Raw genomic sequence first — 16,277 nt, 5'->3', positions numbered from 1 at the left:
GCCTCAAAATAGATGGTCATTCAAACAAAAATGTTAGCAAAGGAGGCTCAATCTTAGCAGCTTATACAGATACATGTCAGTCTTATTTAGGTGTCCATAATGACAACTTGAAGAGTTGAGCATGCTGGTCCTTTGATAATCTGTATGGATCTCCCCATGTAGATAGTGATAACTAGAAAGTGAAGGCTTATTTGATGCGTTGAGAGCCTCTACACCAGTGGTTCTCAACCTGGGATCCCCAGATGTTTTTGGCCTTCAACTCCCAGAAATCCTAACAGCTGGTAAATTGGCTGGGATTTCTGGGAGTTGTAGGCCAAAAACATCTGAGAACCCCAGGTTGAGAACCACTGCTCTACACAATCAGGAAGTTTGATGGTTTTGGATTATGTTGAAAGTCTCCATGTATAGAACAAACATTACTCTTCTTGATACCACTTCCCAAGCAAGAAGGAAATCAATGAAGGGTTTACACCTAGCATACTCAACCCTCCTCACACATTCTTTATAAGAACCTGAAGATGTGTTGTTGTTCAAAGTTCTGCCTATCAACTTAATAAGCCCATCATGTTTTTTCCTAAGATTTGGTTATACTGACTTTCATTGATTGAAGCTGCAGGAAAAGACAAAGAGTAGACATCAAATTCATTCAAGATAATAGCGCTTGCACACAACTGAGCATTTAAAAAAATTCACAGTAATATTCAGACTTTGGGTGAGAAAAAACTGAAAACTGGAATCTGGCTGACAAGCTTGAAGGAAGTTATCAGGTGACTCGGGTATCTTATCGGCTATAAATGAGAATAACTCTGTAACCAATTAACCTATGTAAAGTGTCCGTATCAGTCTCATGTTGGTACATTAGCAATATCCGCTTCAAACTAGTACATACTGGAATCTATCACACAGGAGCTTGGGGAAAGACAGAAAGTGAATGGAGGATCTTTAAGACCTCATAAGGTAAGTGAAACTTCGTACCTCATCTCAAACTCATTTTTAAAAGGCAATTCTTAACACCATAAAATGATTTAATGCTACATGTCAACTGTAATATATTAGATTCAGCAGTAGTCTCAGCTCACAGCCAGATTGTGTGTTGTATTTTTGTTTCAAAGCATTTGAAAGATGGACACTTCAAACAGATCTTATATGTGTCATGTTACTGCTGCACACTATTGCTGCAGTAATAGAATATTAAGCAATTAATATAATTAATATATTATTAATATATTAATATTTCATTTCTAAGGAACTCTGAGGAAAAAGCATCATGTCTGATAACAGCAATATGACCATAAATCTCCTCTTGCTCGGAAGGACACAAAGTGGAAAAAGTGCTACAGGAAACACCTTTCTTGGCAGTACAGATTTTTTCAGCCGTCTTTCTCCAGGATCTGTGACCACAGTCTGCAGCTTGGGGCATAGCTGTCGCATTTCTAATTTTGCACGTCGTCAGGGGTGTGAGCTGACGATACAGGTCCGTGTGCTAGATACTCCTGGGTATCCTCACTGCAGCTTGAGGAAGGAGCAGGTCGAGCAAGAAATAAAAACCGCTTTAGTTCAGCACTTTGGAGAGACAGGTCTACACTTGGCATTTTGGGTCCTGAGAGCCGACGTTCCATTATGTGAGGGCGAAGAGGATTCCACAATCCAATTCATCCAGGTAAACAGTGAATCAGCAGGTATACCTGGGAATAGGCTACATTTATTTGTATGTTACATTTATCAGTCATCTTTACTCCAATGAACTCAAGACAACAAACACTGATCTAATTTGCTTAATCCTCCCAACAAAATCATAGGGGGCAGGGTGTGTCACCCAGTGGAGACTACAGTGACTTCCCAAGTCCCAATTTAATATTTTGATTTAGGAGTGAGCCACAATTGTTTTTGTAATTCACGATTCATCCAGGCTCCAAACTGATCTTTTTTGATCCACAAAAGACATGCACTACCTCTTTTAAAAGCATTCAGGAGCTACATTTCATAATTTAAATTGGTGGCACTGTCTCCTTTAATATTCAATAAAATGCTGGTTTTCCAAAACCAGAAACTGATTTATAGATAGTTCTGGCTTTGTTTTTTATGTTTCCGTTTTTGGCAGTCAGGGTAATCAGTACAGCCTCTGCAGAGTTCCAGGATAGAAAATTGGCCCCAGCATAAGTATTTCTATCTGTATTTCCACCTCAGAGAAGTGCCTCTCAACAATCTTAGAACTGTAATTGGCTCATAAAGAGAGCTATGGTCCTTCAAATAGCCTGGGTCTGACCTATATAGGGCTTTATAGATCATAACTAGACCTGTGTCCGGAAACAGACTGGCAGTTAGTTGAGCTGCTCCCCGTAGCCAGCCCAAGTTAACAATCTGGCTGCAGCTCTTTGAATTAACTGAAGTTTCTCAGTACTTTCAAAAGCAGCTTCTCATAGAATGTTATATTCTGTTTGGATTGCTTGTATTACAGCAATCCAAACAGAATATAACCAAGGCATATGTTGCCATGGTCAAATATTACTTCTGTAGTATCAGGTACAGTTTGACACACTAGATATAAATGTAACACTCCCAAAACTTGGATCTCCAATTCAAGAATATGTCTAAATTGTATGCCTGAATCCAGAAATAGCCCTAAATTGCAAACCCGAGTTTCAAGGGGGAGGGTGATACAGGCTGAAACTCAATTCTCAAATCATTTGACAGACAAGGAACACTTCTGTGTTGCCTGGATTAAATTTCAATGTGTATGCCTTCATACATTCAATTACAACTACCAGGCCCTGGTTTAGCACAGGAACCTATTTCTTGGAATTTGGTGGAAAGGAATCATTGATCTGGAATAATCAGCACACCCCATCTTCAGATAATTTCTCCCTATTTGATATGCACAAGTGACAAAACAGAATGCTTAGGGAGACTTCATAGGCCAATGGCCAAGGAGTCAAAGAAGAACCCTCAAGCTCCACCCGCTGAGAACAGCTCGCTAGAAAAGAATGGAGCCACTGTAGGACAGTGCCATCAACTTCCATTTTAGAAAGGATATCCAGAAGGACATCATGGTCAACAGCATTGAAAGCAGTGGAGAGGTTCAATAGAGCCAACAAGGACTCACTCTCCCTATCCAGTTCCCAGTGTTGGTTATTCCCTAAGGTAGATCCCTTATAATATTATGCTTGATTAGTGAAGATGAAATAAGGAACACAAAAGGCATATATTAAAACTATAGTAATATAACTCTGTTTGTTTTGCAGAAACTCATGGGTCCTAACTGGAAGAGCTACACTGCCATCTTATTTACTCATGCAGATATGGTTGAAAAGGCTAAGTTTAGTAAAGAACAATATTTGCATTCTGCTTCCAATACACTACATAAGCTCATGCAGTATGTACAGGAAAAACACATTTTTGTAGACAATCATGCAATAATGCTAAAACAAGAAAAATTAAAAGCTTTAAGAAAAACTTCAGAGTTTATAAGGCAAAACCATTACCAGGCCCTTCAATTTAAGTAAAGAGTGTACATATAACTTCCAAATTCTCAGTTGCTTGTTCCTATTTTTCCTTTACACTTCCCTCAGACTGGATGCCTGCCAATTTGATCATTTGCTAACGTCAGTGTTGCATTTATCATAAAATAATAATATATTCAAAGTTAATGAGAAACCATATAATAAATACATATTTGAACTTAGCAAGACATCAGAGCAAAGGTGTCATGCACAGAATGGTAGGAATGATGAAACACAAACTAATATATTCAGATCTCTTATATTCAAAGGAATTTGAGTCCACTTCACCACTTTTGCACAGTGGTTCTGATAATTACATTAAATGTCTTATTTCTCAAAATGTCTCTAGGATCATATGTAACTAGATCTATTTTAACAAGTCACTCATTTTCGTCTTTGTTATTAGACTTGGCATACATTTGTATTTCAAAATTTATTAAATGAGGGCAAGCAATATAGCTGACTTATCTTATCAAAGTGCATGAAATTCCTCCGCACTATTTTGAACGAGGTCTGTTTGGTTCAGAATGCTTAAATGCTGTTTGGTTCAGGTGCTTAAAATAAATGCAGTTCTGTTCTTGCAAAATTGGTACAACAGATTTCTTTAGTTTATGAGACAATAGGAATATTGGGTTATTTCACTTGTTCATAACTGCAATTTATGCGATTTCTAAAGAAAATATATGTTATCTTTAAAAATTCTAGGAATCAACACTGTGGGCAACTCCTAGCACAGTAAATGACAGTTAATAATTAAAAACCATTGAAACTGTTCGCTTGCGTCATTTTTGTATATTGCCATCTGAGTTTTTCTATTTGGAGCTACAAATTATATCATACAGAAAAGTAGTTTAAATTTAAGAGATAAACAGATCTGAAACCATTACACTGGATATTTTACAGCACATAGTATGTTATATAAAAGTCAGTTTTATTATCTTAGGTATGGCATAAAATTTCATTAAACTCTCTAAATAAAAATTCATTAAACATACTCTTGCAGGCATCAGGCTATGATTAAACTGGGAATGAAATTTTGTTTATTTCCTAGTAATGGCCTAAGTCCAACATGAAAAAAAAAACACTGCTTGTTTAGTGGATCTGGATTTAAACACTATGCAGTAGTCATGTGTGAGAAACAGCATACACATGTGCATGATTTGCTCTGCAAAACTGTGTTTCTGCCCTTGCACTGAATGTATATTAATTTACAAATGGGGAAATGAAAGCCATGAAGCCTATCATGCTTTGTTTGATAAATCCCCAGACTTCCCAAAGAAACAAAATGTTGCTTTAAAAATGGAAGAATCCTACCTTGAGAAGAATTAGTATGCTAAAACAATGTAACCTTCTCCTTATAGCTTTAATAGCAAAAGTGTAGTTTTTAAAAAGTGGAACAGATTCATTTGAAGGGGTTGATACAGCTAAAGGTCCTAGTGCTTGAAAAATGGCACCCAGACCTTGGAAGTTGCCTTTCCGGGAGTAATACAAAAAACCTTAGATAACACTTGGACATCATTGGGCAAATGACAGTAATCTTACATGTTGTTGTGTGCCTTCAAGTTGTTTTTGACTTATGGTGATCCTGAGGCAAACCATCACCTTTTTTGGTCCACAAGTGTGTGATTTGCCTAGGGATTACTCAGTGGGTTTTTCATGGAGAAGCCGGGATTCAAATCCAGGTTTTCAGAGTCGTAGTTCAACACTCAAACCACGTCACCATGCTAGCTCTCACAAACTAAATTACAAAGAGTTTCAAAACGTTTAACCTGATTTGGAGTATTTCTGCCATGGTTGAAACTCTTAGCACTTGAAAGGCTGGGGCATAGAGTTCCAAACAATTACTGCTAGATGCTTTTCCCAGTGCACAAACAGCCCCTAGCCTGTCATTTGCAAGATGGCAACCCCAAAACTTAAGGCATAATGAGGTATTCTACATTTGTCAAGTTATTTTTAAAGATTTGTTCCTAGCTCAAAATAGTTAGTGAAACTTGATAATGTTAACTTGATAAAGTTAAGCAGTGTGTAACTTTTTGTGTAATTTTAACATGTTGCCATTGTGAAACATACTGCTTTGAATTTGGGCCGATCATTTTAAAATCCCCTGTATTATAACCTATTACTTAACCCAATTTGCGGCTTCAAAGTTTTGCAGGATCTGGTAGACAACAGTTCAAGGGTAACATTATAAGCCATACATAGATTATATACTGATAACAGTAATATATTTTAGTGTTCTTGTACAAGTGTTCTGAGATTCAATCATTGTGAAATGTAATCACTTCATTATTTTTCTCCGTCTTTACAACAGGGATAGAAATCATGTAGCACTCTAAATGTCATTTGACTGCAACTCCAGCATTTATTACCATACCTGACGTTGCAATGCAACAATATCTAGAGGACTGCATGGTCCTCAACCCTGTTTATTCTGAGAGATCCACTAGTGACTTAAAATAGGGTGGGTTACAAATCCAAATAAATTGTCAAATAAATCAGCAAAACTAGGAATTTTCATTTTAAAATGATTGACAGTTGTCATAACAATAATATTCCAATATGATTTAATGCACTATACAGAAACCTTTGGAAATGTGTGCAATAGTCTACATGCATGGTCTTTGTGAAATTAAGATGACAAATCTCATTTTTGACATGAATAGTAGAACAATAAACATACAGCATATATAACCTCAAAAATAAAGCTCATCAGTGCTTCAGCTCTCAAACAAGTTCACTGTTATGTACCAGGTGGATGGCTACATTAGCTAGTATTGTATGCAAATTCTTCAAACTACTTCCAGATCAATGTAATGGCCTCTTGTTCAGTGTGAAACCAAGACTTACCCTAATATAATTAATGCTTCTATTTATATGCAAGAAAGGAGGCAATAAAAGAGTTTTGAAGTTGTTAGCCATGAAGCTGTTAGTCACACCTTTAGTAGCAGATGTAACAAAATGAACAAATTTCAGGTTTGAGGTGAGGAAATGTTATTTTTCATTAAAAATGATCCTCAAACTGTTCCATAACTGATTATGTTTATTTGATTCCACTGTTGGCCATCGTAGGAGCCTTGCATACACCTTTCCCTTTCACTTCAAATGGCACTCCTTTGTAGGTAGCAACACACTCATCATTGGTATGAAGGTCAGGCTGGATCTGTTCCCAGATTTTCTTCTTGGGATTCAGTTCTCTCTCAGGTTCACCTATTAAGAACAAACAGTAGATATGAAAAGTTGGAGTGGGGAGACATTATTTCCTTCTAAAATATACCAGAAATGGAATAATCTGCCCAAAATATTTTCTTTCATATCTCTTTTTTTTAAACAAACAAACAAACCCAGTTTTATCCGACTTTGAGAAAAATACCAACAGGGAAAGGATTTAAGTGTAACAGGTATTTCCAGTTAAAATGAAGAATGGAAAAACTTGGAAAAATGCACTGAGATGCAAAGCCCATTTTAAAGCAATGGTTAAGGAATAAGGACTGGACCATGGGATTATGTACTCTCATCCTTCATTATCTTTTCGCCTGCATGAAAATCCCTTTGTTCCTCCACCATTAATGTTAATCAGAGCTAACACTCACCAAGCATTCCTTCTAAAACAGGGCTTGGTTTAAAGATGGCAAGCATTAATATTGATCAATGTGTGTCCAGATCACAGCTGAACAAGGCACTGCTAAATTCTTCAGAACTATAAATCATGTTCTAGAATAGCAAAAACACAAAGACAACCAGATAAAATATATTAACTGCTATTTGAAAAGATCACGTAACTCAAACATGTTCACGGTGGACTTTTCCATGTAAACCTAACACTAGGGAAAAGAAAGAATAATGACCTTTCCGCACTACTAGGTGAACAGTTAAGGGGGTAACAACAGTGGAATAACAGAAAGCCCACGAGTAGGATTATCAAAACAGTTTAAGTGAGCAAGGTGTTCTGGTTCTCATCACAAATATGAGAGATCATGCAGAGCAGCAGAAATGCTTTATTCCTTAATCCTTTAGAATTAGCAATTAGTGTCTGCATTAATGCACTTGCTAAGACCACATGCTTTTTAAAACACAAGACTTTGTCAGCACATTAATGGTGCACCTGTACTGCAACTATAGTTTAAGGAGTGAGATAAGGAGTAAGTCCTAATGAAATGAAAAGTGGTATTCAGGTTATATTTATAGTCCATTTGAAAAATAAGGAACAATCTAACACATATTTTCCTGTATCATCTTAAAGTAGCAAGCATTGAATGGTATGTATATCAAAAACCTAAAACAGAGCATGTTAACAAATTGTACTATTTAGTTTGTAAAAGCAGGCAATTTATAATTCTAGTAATGCAATACAGTTAGAACAAGACTTTCAACTTTAAAAAACACAATCTTACTTCTTTAGTACAACTCTTTCTAGGATATACAGACTGCAGGGTTAAACTCATTGCGGCAAGGGCTGGTCCTACTCAGCTTCTAAGATCAGACAGGATAATATTCAGCATACACCAGAACTGACTTGAAATTATGGCTAATAATTTTCTCATGAGGTTTGTGAAAATCTAATGATAATTCAGATATACTATCAGATGGCTAGGTATCAACTTGCCCCTAAAGCAGTCACTACACAATTATAACTAACCTACCATGCCTCTCTTTAAAATAGGCCAGAAAAAAAACCTTCAGTGCATAATGCAACAACTTACATTTGGAGATATAACATGGGACGTAAGAGATTATCTGCTTCAACAGCAAAAAACAGATACGGAAAGCCTCAAACCCAATGCCCACAACAATTTTAGGATAAGACGAGGTTTTTAAATGCTGAAATAAAGCAAATCTAAACAGAACAAGAACTAAATCACCACAAAGGTGAAGGCACTTCTTCCAAAATGCAAACATTTATAAAAGCAAATTTAGTTTTAATAATAAACTAAAATCTGGTTTTTATTATATAAACACCTTCTGGATCTTATTAAAATTTGCTTTGGAATAACCAAGCAAGCTCCCCTGGGATCTGTGGTGGATTTGTATTAGATTAGCACAGGCACCACTCTTAAATGTTACCAGAGCAGCAAGTTGTATGTACCACAATAACCTCCTCCTCTCATCCCTTTTGAAAAGAAACAACAACCATTATGAAGAACATCTATAAATAAAAATAGAGAAAACTAATGAGTCTTACTCTTCAGATACAATTCATATTTTCTAAATATGTAAGATGAGTTAAATGACAAGTAAACTGTACAAGTCAAAGCAACTCATATAATGAATCCATACCGAAACACAGTGCAGAACATGCAATGGACCACTGAGAAAAAGAATCAAAATTAAGAAAGGGTATTCCCTGCAGATTGAGACAAACCCACAGAAAATTTCTTCCCAGCATACTTTAATTACATTGGACTCATACTTGCAACAAAAGGAGTCTAAATTGCCTATTTCTGGCTTTCTAATTGTAAACAGAAAAAATGATTCCTCAACTACAATACTTTGATTTGCATTACAAAATAAACTATTTTTGTTTAGGGTTGTTGTATGTTTTCCGGGCTGGTATGGCCATGTTCCAGAAGTATTCTCTCCTAACGTTTCACCCACATCTATGGCAAGCATCCTCAGAGATAGTGAGGTATGGAGAAACTAAACAAGGAAGGTTTATATATATCTGTGGAAAGTCCAGGGCGAGAGAACTCGTCAGTTGGAGGCCAGTGTGAATGTTGTAGTTAATCACCTTAATTAGCATTGAATAGCTTTGTCTCCTGGCTTCTTCCTGCCTGGGGGCATCTTTTGTTCAGAGTCGTTAGCTGCCCTTGGTTGATTCATGTCTGGAACTCCTCTGTTTTCAGAGTGTTGCTTCTTATTTACTGTTCTGATTTCTGAGTTTTTTAATACTGGGAGCCGGATTTTGTTCATTTTCATGGTTTCCTCCTTTCTGTTGAAGTTGTCCACATGCTTGTGGATTTCAATGGCTTCTCTGTGTAATCTGACATGATAGTTGTTGGAGTTGTGAAGCATTTCTGTCTTCTCAAATAATATACTGTGTCCAGGTTGGTTCATCAAGTGCTCTGCTATGGCTGATTTCTCTGGCTGAATTAGTCTGCAGTGCCTTTCATGTTCCTTGATTTGTGTTTGGGCGCTGCGTTTGGTGGTCCCTATGTATTTTTGTTTAATTTACTAATAAGGAAGGTTAAAAGAAAATATGATATAACGTATATTTCCAGAAGGGCCTACATGACCGTGATTAATTCGATCAATGCAACTTGATTAAATATACCTTCAAAATACGCCACAACTTCATCACTCCAAACAAATTAATTTGAGGGACAATGCATTTTAAGTAATTCCCAGAGATAAATGTAGACCGATTTTGTTGATCCCATCTGTATAAACGCAAGTGAACTGCCTCATTAACATATGACAAAAATGTGCCAGAGCATGGAAATGAAATGCAGATTATATAAAATAATTTAAATAGCACAAACTCACATTCAATATAGTTGTCTTAATACCTACATGCTCTTTTTTTGAGAGAAGGTCCTGAAAGCCAGATACAATTGTCAGTTAAAAACAAAGCAGAAGATCAAACCAAGCAAACATTTGAACACACTCTGCCAAACTCAGCCCACTATCAGTGGAAGTTGAACACAAAAGGGTGAAGTTATAAATCCAAATTTGGGGCCCAACCAAACAAAATGATCATTAATTTGCAAAATGCTAAGAGGGAAGAGAAAAAAACTGTTCTCAGATATAAGAGGGATATGGATCTTACATCCTCCCCAGTTAATTTCAAGTGTTAATAAGAGCAGGAAAGGGCAGGTGGTATCTTTTTTTTTTTTGACAGGAGAAAATGTTCAGTCTTTCTCCTCTTCCCTCTCATGAGTTTATTATGAGGAATGGCCAGCCCAAAGAAAAGGGAAAAGTAACAGTAAATTACCAGACTTACAGTGCTTTCTAGTCACTAGGTTATCTGTAAGATTTAGCAATTCAAGTCATTGAATTAAACTTTACAGGACATGCACTCCACATAAAGTAGGATATTCACTCAAGAGAGAAGAATGAAGTAAACTTTGATGGAAGCTGCACACCAGAACATACATACATGTTAATTTGACCTACATACTATTGTTTTTTGTATTGTTTTTACTGTTACTTGCCACTCTGAGTCCCTTCCAGAAGAGGGGGCAGGATATAAATAAAACTTTATTATTATTATTATTATTATTATTATTATTATTATTATTATTATTACAACCACTACATCGTATGTGACTTTTTGTGTAGTCTTGCTGGGGAGTCTTGCTGGCGTGTGCCTTGTTCTCTTTCACTCATGTATATTTGCCATCATTTCCAGAGAAGATGGGATGGCTTGAGAAACATGCTGCCTCCTGGGGGCAAAACTACACCATGTTACTCAGAGGCTCACCAGGCTCCTAAAGCCCCATCCCCCCCCCCCCCCCCCAATGTTGATTCATGTAGGAACCAATGATACGGCTAGGCATATCTTTCAAAAGGTCACAAATGATTTTCGAGCTCTTGGAACAAAGCTAAAACAAAGTAATGTACATGTGGTCTTTTATCCCTTCTCCCCGCAAGGGCCAGAAAAATAGTACAGGTCAATAACTGGCTCAGAAAATGGTGTCAGGAGGAATGCTTTGGCTTCCTCGACCATGGCCTTCATTTCAAGGAGGAAGGCCTACTGGCAAGGGATGGGGTACATCTCACACAAGTAGGAAAATGCCTTTTTGCTCACAGACTAGCAAACTTCATCAGGTGCATTTTAAACTAGGTCAGCCAGGGGAGGGGGACAATAGCCTTGCGAACAGTTTTTTCCCCACGACCACAGGGAATCGCCATAAGGCTAAATGGAGGGTTGCACAAACACAACAAGGACCAATTACCAAGAACACAATAATCCCAAAGGAACAGCTCAGGGGAAGGTCCCAGGGACTTATATGTCTTTACTCTAATGCACAAAGCATGGGGAATAAACAAGACGAACTCCAACTTTTAGCACAACACCACACTTACGATGCCATAGGCATCACTGAAACGTAGTGGGATGACTCCCATCCCTGGAATGTAGCCATTGAAGGCTATAATCTCTTTCACAGAAACAGAACAAAGGGGAGAGGAAGGGAAGTAGCCCTATATGTCAAAAACATTTACGTTGCAGAAGAGATGTAAGACGGCAATCCGGGAAACCAGCTTGAAAGCATCTGGACAAGATTCAAGGGAAATGGGACTCAAAAAGATCTCGTCGTGGGTTTCTACTACAGACCTGCGAACCAGGATGAAGAACTTGATGAAGCCTTCTGTCAGCAGCTGACCAAATAGGCACAAAGAAGAGATATAGTAGTCATAGACGATTTCAACTAACCTGATATCTGCTGGAAAACAAACTCAGCCAAGAGTACAAAGTCCAACAAATTCCTCGCTTGCCTTGCAGGCAATTTTATGGTCCAGAAGGTAGAAGAGGCAACAAGGGGATTGGCTACTCTTGATCTCATCCTAACAAACACAGAGGACCAGATCAATGCAGTTGAAGTAGTCGGATCCTTAGGGGCAAGTGACCATGTGCTCCTGCAGTTTGCGATAAAAAGGAAGGCTGAAATGAAGACAAGTCAAACCCGCATTCTGGACTTTAGGAGAGCAGACTTCCAAAAAATGAAGGAAAAACTGAGCGGCATTCCATGGACGTCAATACTAAAAGACAAGGGAGTTAAGGATGGAAGGGAGTTTTTCAAAAGTGAAATACTCAAGGCACAAATGCAAACAGTGCTAACAAAGAAAATAAATAAGCTAAGTGCAAAGAAGCCAGAATGGATGTCCAAAGAACTTCTAACTGGTTTAAGACTCAAAAAAGACATGCACAAGAAGTGGAAAAAGGGGGAAATCATTAAATCATGCCAGACTAATCTGATCTCTTTTTTCGATAGAGTTACAAGCTGGGTAGATGCGGGGAATGCCGTGGATGTAGCCTATCTCGATTTCAGTAAGGCCTTTGACGAGGTCCCCCATGACCTTCTGGCAAACAAGCTAGTCAAATGTGAGATATGCAAAACTACGGTTAGGTGGATCTGTAATTGGTTAAGCAAACCAACCCAAAGGGTGCTCACCAATGCGTTGTCTTCATCTTGGAAAGAAGTCACGAGTGGAGTGCCGCAGGGTTCCGTCCTGGACCCGGTTCTGTTCAACTTCTTTATTAAAGATTTAGATGAAGGGTTAGAAGGCACGATCATCAAGTTTGCAGACAACTTGCAAACTGGGAGGGATAGCTAACACTCCAGAAGACAGGAGCAGAATTCAAAACGATTTTGACAGATTAGAGAGATGGGCTGAAACTAACAAAATGAAGTTCAACAGAGACAAATGCAAAATACTTCACTTAGGCAGAAAAAATGAAATGCAGATACAGAATGGAGAACGCCTGGCTCGACACCAGTACATGTGAAAAAGATCTTGGAGTCCTTGTAGACAACAAGTTAAACATCAGCTTACAATGTAATGCGGCGGCAAAAAAAGCCAATGGGATTTTGGCCTGCATAAATAGGGATATAACATCTAGATCCAGGGAAGTCATGCCTTGGTCAGACCACACCTGGAATACTGTGCCCAATTCTGGGCACCACAGTTGAAGGGAGATATTGACAAGCTGGAAAGCATCCAGAGGAGGGTGACTAAAATGATTTAAGGTTCTGGAGAACAAGCCCTATGAGGAGCGGCTTAAAGAACTGGGCATGTTTAGCCTGCAGAAGAGAAGGCTGAGAGGAAACATGATTGCCATGTACAAACACGTGAGTGGAAGTCATAGGGAGGAGGGAGCAAGCTTGTTTTCTGCTGCCCTGCAGACTAGGACGCGAAACAATGGCTTCAAACTACAGGAAAGGACATTCCACCTGAACATTAGGAAGAACTTCCTCAATGTGAGAGCTGTTCGGCAGTGAAACTCTCTGCCCCGGAGTGTGGTGGAGGCTCCTTCTTTGGAGGCTTTTAAGCAGAAGCTGGATGGCCATCTGTTGGGGGTGCTTTGAATGAGATTTTCCTGTTTCTTGTAGGGGGTTGGACTGGATGGCCTGTGAGGTCTCTTCCAACTCTACGATTCTATGATTCTATGATTTGTGTAAAACGTGACAGGTTGGGACATCGACTTGTGCAAGTGCAATCAACACCAGTTGTGACAACCCTTCCTTTAATCCTTCCAAATACAGTAGAGTCTCACTTATCCAAGCTAAATGGGCCGACAGAAGCTTGGATAAGCGAATAACTTGGATAATAAGGAGGGATTAAGGAAAAGCCTATTAAACATCAAATTAGGTTATGATTTTACAAATTAAGCACCAAAACTTCATATTATACAACAAATTTGACAGAAAAAGTAGTTCAATACGCAGTAATGTTATGTTGTAATTACTGTATTTACGAATTTAGCACCAAAATATCATGATGTATTGAAAACATTGACTACAAAAATGGCTTGGATTATCCAGAGGCTTGGATAAGCGAGGCTTGGATTAGTGAGACTCTACTGTACCACCAAATATCTAAAAGACCACACTGTCAATTAATCACTGCTGTTGTCATACTCTGTGACTTGTTTTGTATAGATTCCTTTATCCCAACATACAACCAGTCACCAAGCACACCAACTACCTTTAAACATCCACTACCACCACAGAAAGCCTGTGTCTAATTTGCCACCCAAATAATACTATAGGACCTTTTAAAGAGGAATGTGTGCAGAAAGATTTATTAAATAGAAGATAAATATACAAGTCAAGATTAAGTGTGCTAAGGTATTCTGTTACAAAGTTCAATGGTTTAGATTAGAATTATGTATTTAACAATATATAACAATCACGCACAATGTTCCTCTCTAGTCAAAATTAAAATGACTAAAAACCTGACTGCTAATCCTGTGCACTCTCTCTCTCAACCACTGTTTTATCACACCAAGCAAATGAATTTGAGGGACAATGCAGGTTTTCCCAGATAAACTGTAGATAGATTCTGTTTGTTCCCAACTGTTTAAATGCAAGTGAACTGGCTAATTAACTTATGACAAAATGTGCCAACATACAGAAATGAAATGCAGATGATGCAAATAATTCAAATAATAAAAGTCTATATTCGCTATATTCGTCTTTACATGCTCTTTTGTGACAAAATGCTCTGAAAGCAAGGTACCATTCTCAGTTAAAAGCTAAGCACAAGATTATATAAATCAAATCATAACACAGATCTTGTCAAACAAAACCCACCATTACTTTAAACCAGATTTCTCACCAGGATTCAATGGGTTCTTTGGGAGATTGTGATAGTAAAAAAACATAACTTGGGGGGGGGGGGGTAAATTTTATGTAGGGGTATCCTGAAACCTGATTTCAATGGTTGCTCCTGGGTAAAAAGATTGAAAAAGGCTGGCCTAAACTGAGCTCTCTTAGTCTCCGTCACCTAACCTCAACTCTCTTTTTCCATCTCCTTATAATCTCAGCCGAATCTAACTGCTTAACATCTTAACTCCTGCTGACTAAAACACATTTTAGAAGCACATTAAAACCTCTAACCCAGTCAACTTCAAGATACTATGCTCTCATCTTCTCCAATGGATTATTTACTTTAGTGCATCTATTATACATACCATTTATATAACAACACACCACCTTATTTTTTAAAATATAAACACAAAACATACAAAAGTTCAGAACATTATATGCAGTTCTCCAGAGTGGTTGAACTTTAATGCTCAGAAGCTGTAATCAGCACAGCCAGTGACAAAAAATGTTCAAAGGTATAGCCCAATATTTTGAGGGCCATGCCCTTCTCATTCCTGATAAAAATATGGGACTTTTTAAAAACACCATTGCTCTTTTGTTTGAAATGTCTTACAAAACAAAAGAGAACAACCACACTGAATGAAATGAAACTGTAACAAGTTACAACAAAGTCACAATTATAATTTACTAGCTTGGGAACCCAGCGATGCCCGGGCTATTTGATAAAGGCATTATTTGTCTTTGATTGTTAGGTATTCTCAGTTTGGAGTAGGTGAACTACGGTTCCCAGAGTCATGGGTCAATCCTCCCCAAATCCTGCCAGTATTCAAAGTGGGCCATTTTGGGTCTGTGTATCAAGTGTGGTCCAGATCTGTCGTTGGCTGGTCATCCGCCTGGCTGCAGTGCTCTCTGGATGGGGGTGAACTGCTACAACTCCCAGATTCCAGGGGCAATTGTCCCAAAACATCTGTCAGTATCCACAGCAGGCTATCTTGAGTCTGTGTGCCAAGTTTGATCCAGATCCATCGTTGGCTGGGTTCAGTGCTCTTTGGATGCAGGTGAACTACAACTCCCAAAATCAAGGCCCATTCCCACAAACCCCTGCAGTATGTTCAGTTGGTCATGAGGCTTCTCTGTGCAAAGTTTGGTCCCGGTCCATTGTCGGTAGGGGTCAGTTTCTCTGGATGCAGGTGAACTATAACTCCCTTTCCCCCAAACCTGTCCAATATGCTCTTTTGGTTATGGGGGCTCTGTGTTCCAACTTTGGTCCTGGTCCATCATCGGAGGGGTTTGGAGTGCTCATTCATTGCAGGCGAACTATAAATCCCAGTACCTACTACTCCCAAATGTCCAGGCCAATTCCCCTCAAAACCCACAGTATTCAAATCTGGGCATATCAGATAATGCATGGCAAGTTTGGCCCAGAGCCATCATTGTTTGGGTTCATAGCATTCTGGATGTAGGTGAACTACAACTCCTTTACATTTCCCAGTAGGAGTCACAGTGCTCT

The 16,277-nt window shown here is 38.3% G+C and overlaps 2 protein-coding genes across 4 annotated transcripts in view; one reads left to right on the top strand and one right to left on the bottom strand.

The window, feature by feature from the left end:
* The first annotated feature begins 730 nt into the window (after positions 1-730).
* Positions 731-3,840, top strand: gimd1 (GIMAP family P-loop NTPase domain containing 1). The gene is made up of 3 exons (XM_003226511.4): positions 731-957; positions 1,247-1,660; positions 3,243-3,840. The coding sequence occupies exons 2-3, from the start codon at positions 1,268-1,270 to the stop codon at positions 3,501-3,503; spliced, it is 654 nt and encodes a 217-aa protein (XP_003226559.1). The 5' UTR covers positions 731-957; positions 1,247-1,267; the 3' UTR covers positions 3,504-3,840.
* Positions 3,841-6,047: 2,207 nt separating this feature from the next.
* Positions 6,048-16,277, bottom strand: part of aimp1 (aminoacyl tRNA synthetase complex interacting multifunctional protein 1) — a 41,985-nt gene continuing 31,755 nt past the window's right edge. For all 3 annotated transcript variants that reach the window (XM_062982625.1, XM_062982623.1, XM_062982624.1), the window contains one exon: positions 6,048-6,707. In XM_062982625.1, coding sequence (XP_062838695.1) covers positions 6,541-6,707 — 167 coding nt within the window. In that variant the 3' untranslated portion in view covers positions 6,048-6,540. The remainder of the gene's footprint in view (positions 6,708-16,277) is intronic.

This window comes from Anolis carolinensis, chromosome 5 (genome assembly GCF_035594765.1).
Source record: "Anolis carolinensis isolate JA03-04 chromosome 5, rAnoCar3.1.pri, whole genome shotgun sequence".
NCBI lineage: Eukaryota > Metazoa > Chordata > Lepidosauria > Squamata > Dactyloidae > Anolis > Anolis carolinensis.
The sequence above is the reverse complement of the archived record's forward strand: the minus strand, read 5'-3'. Positions and strand labels throughout refer to the sequence as shown.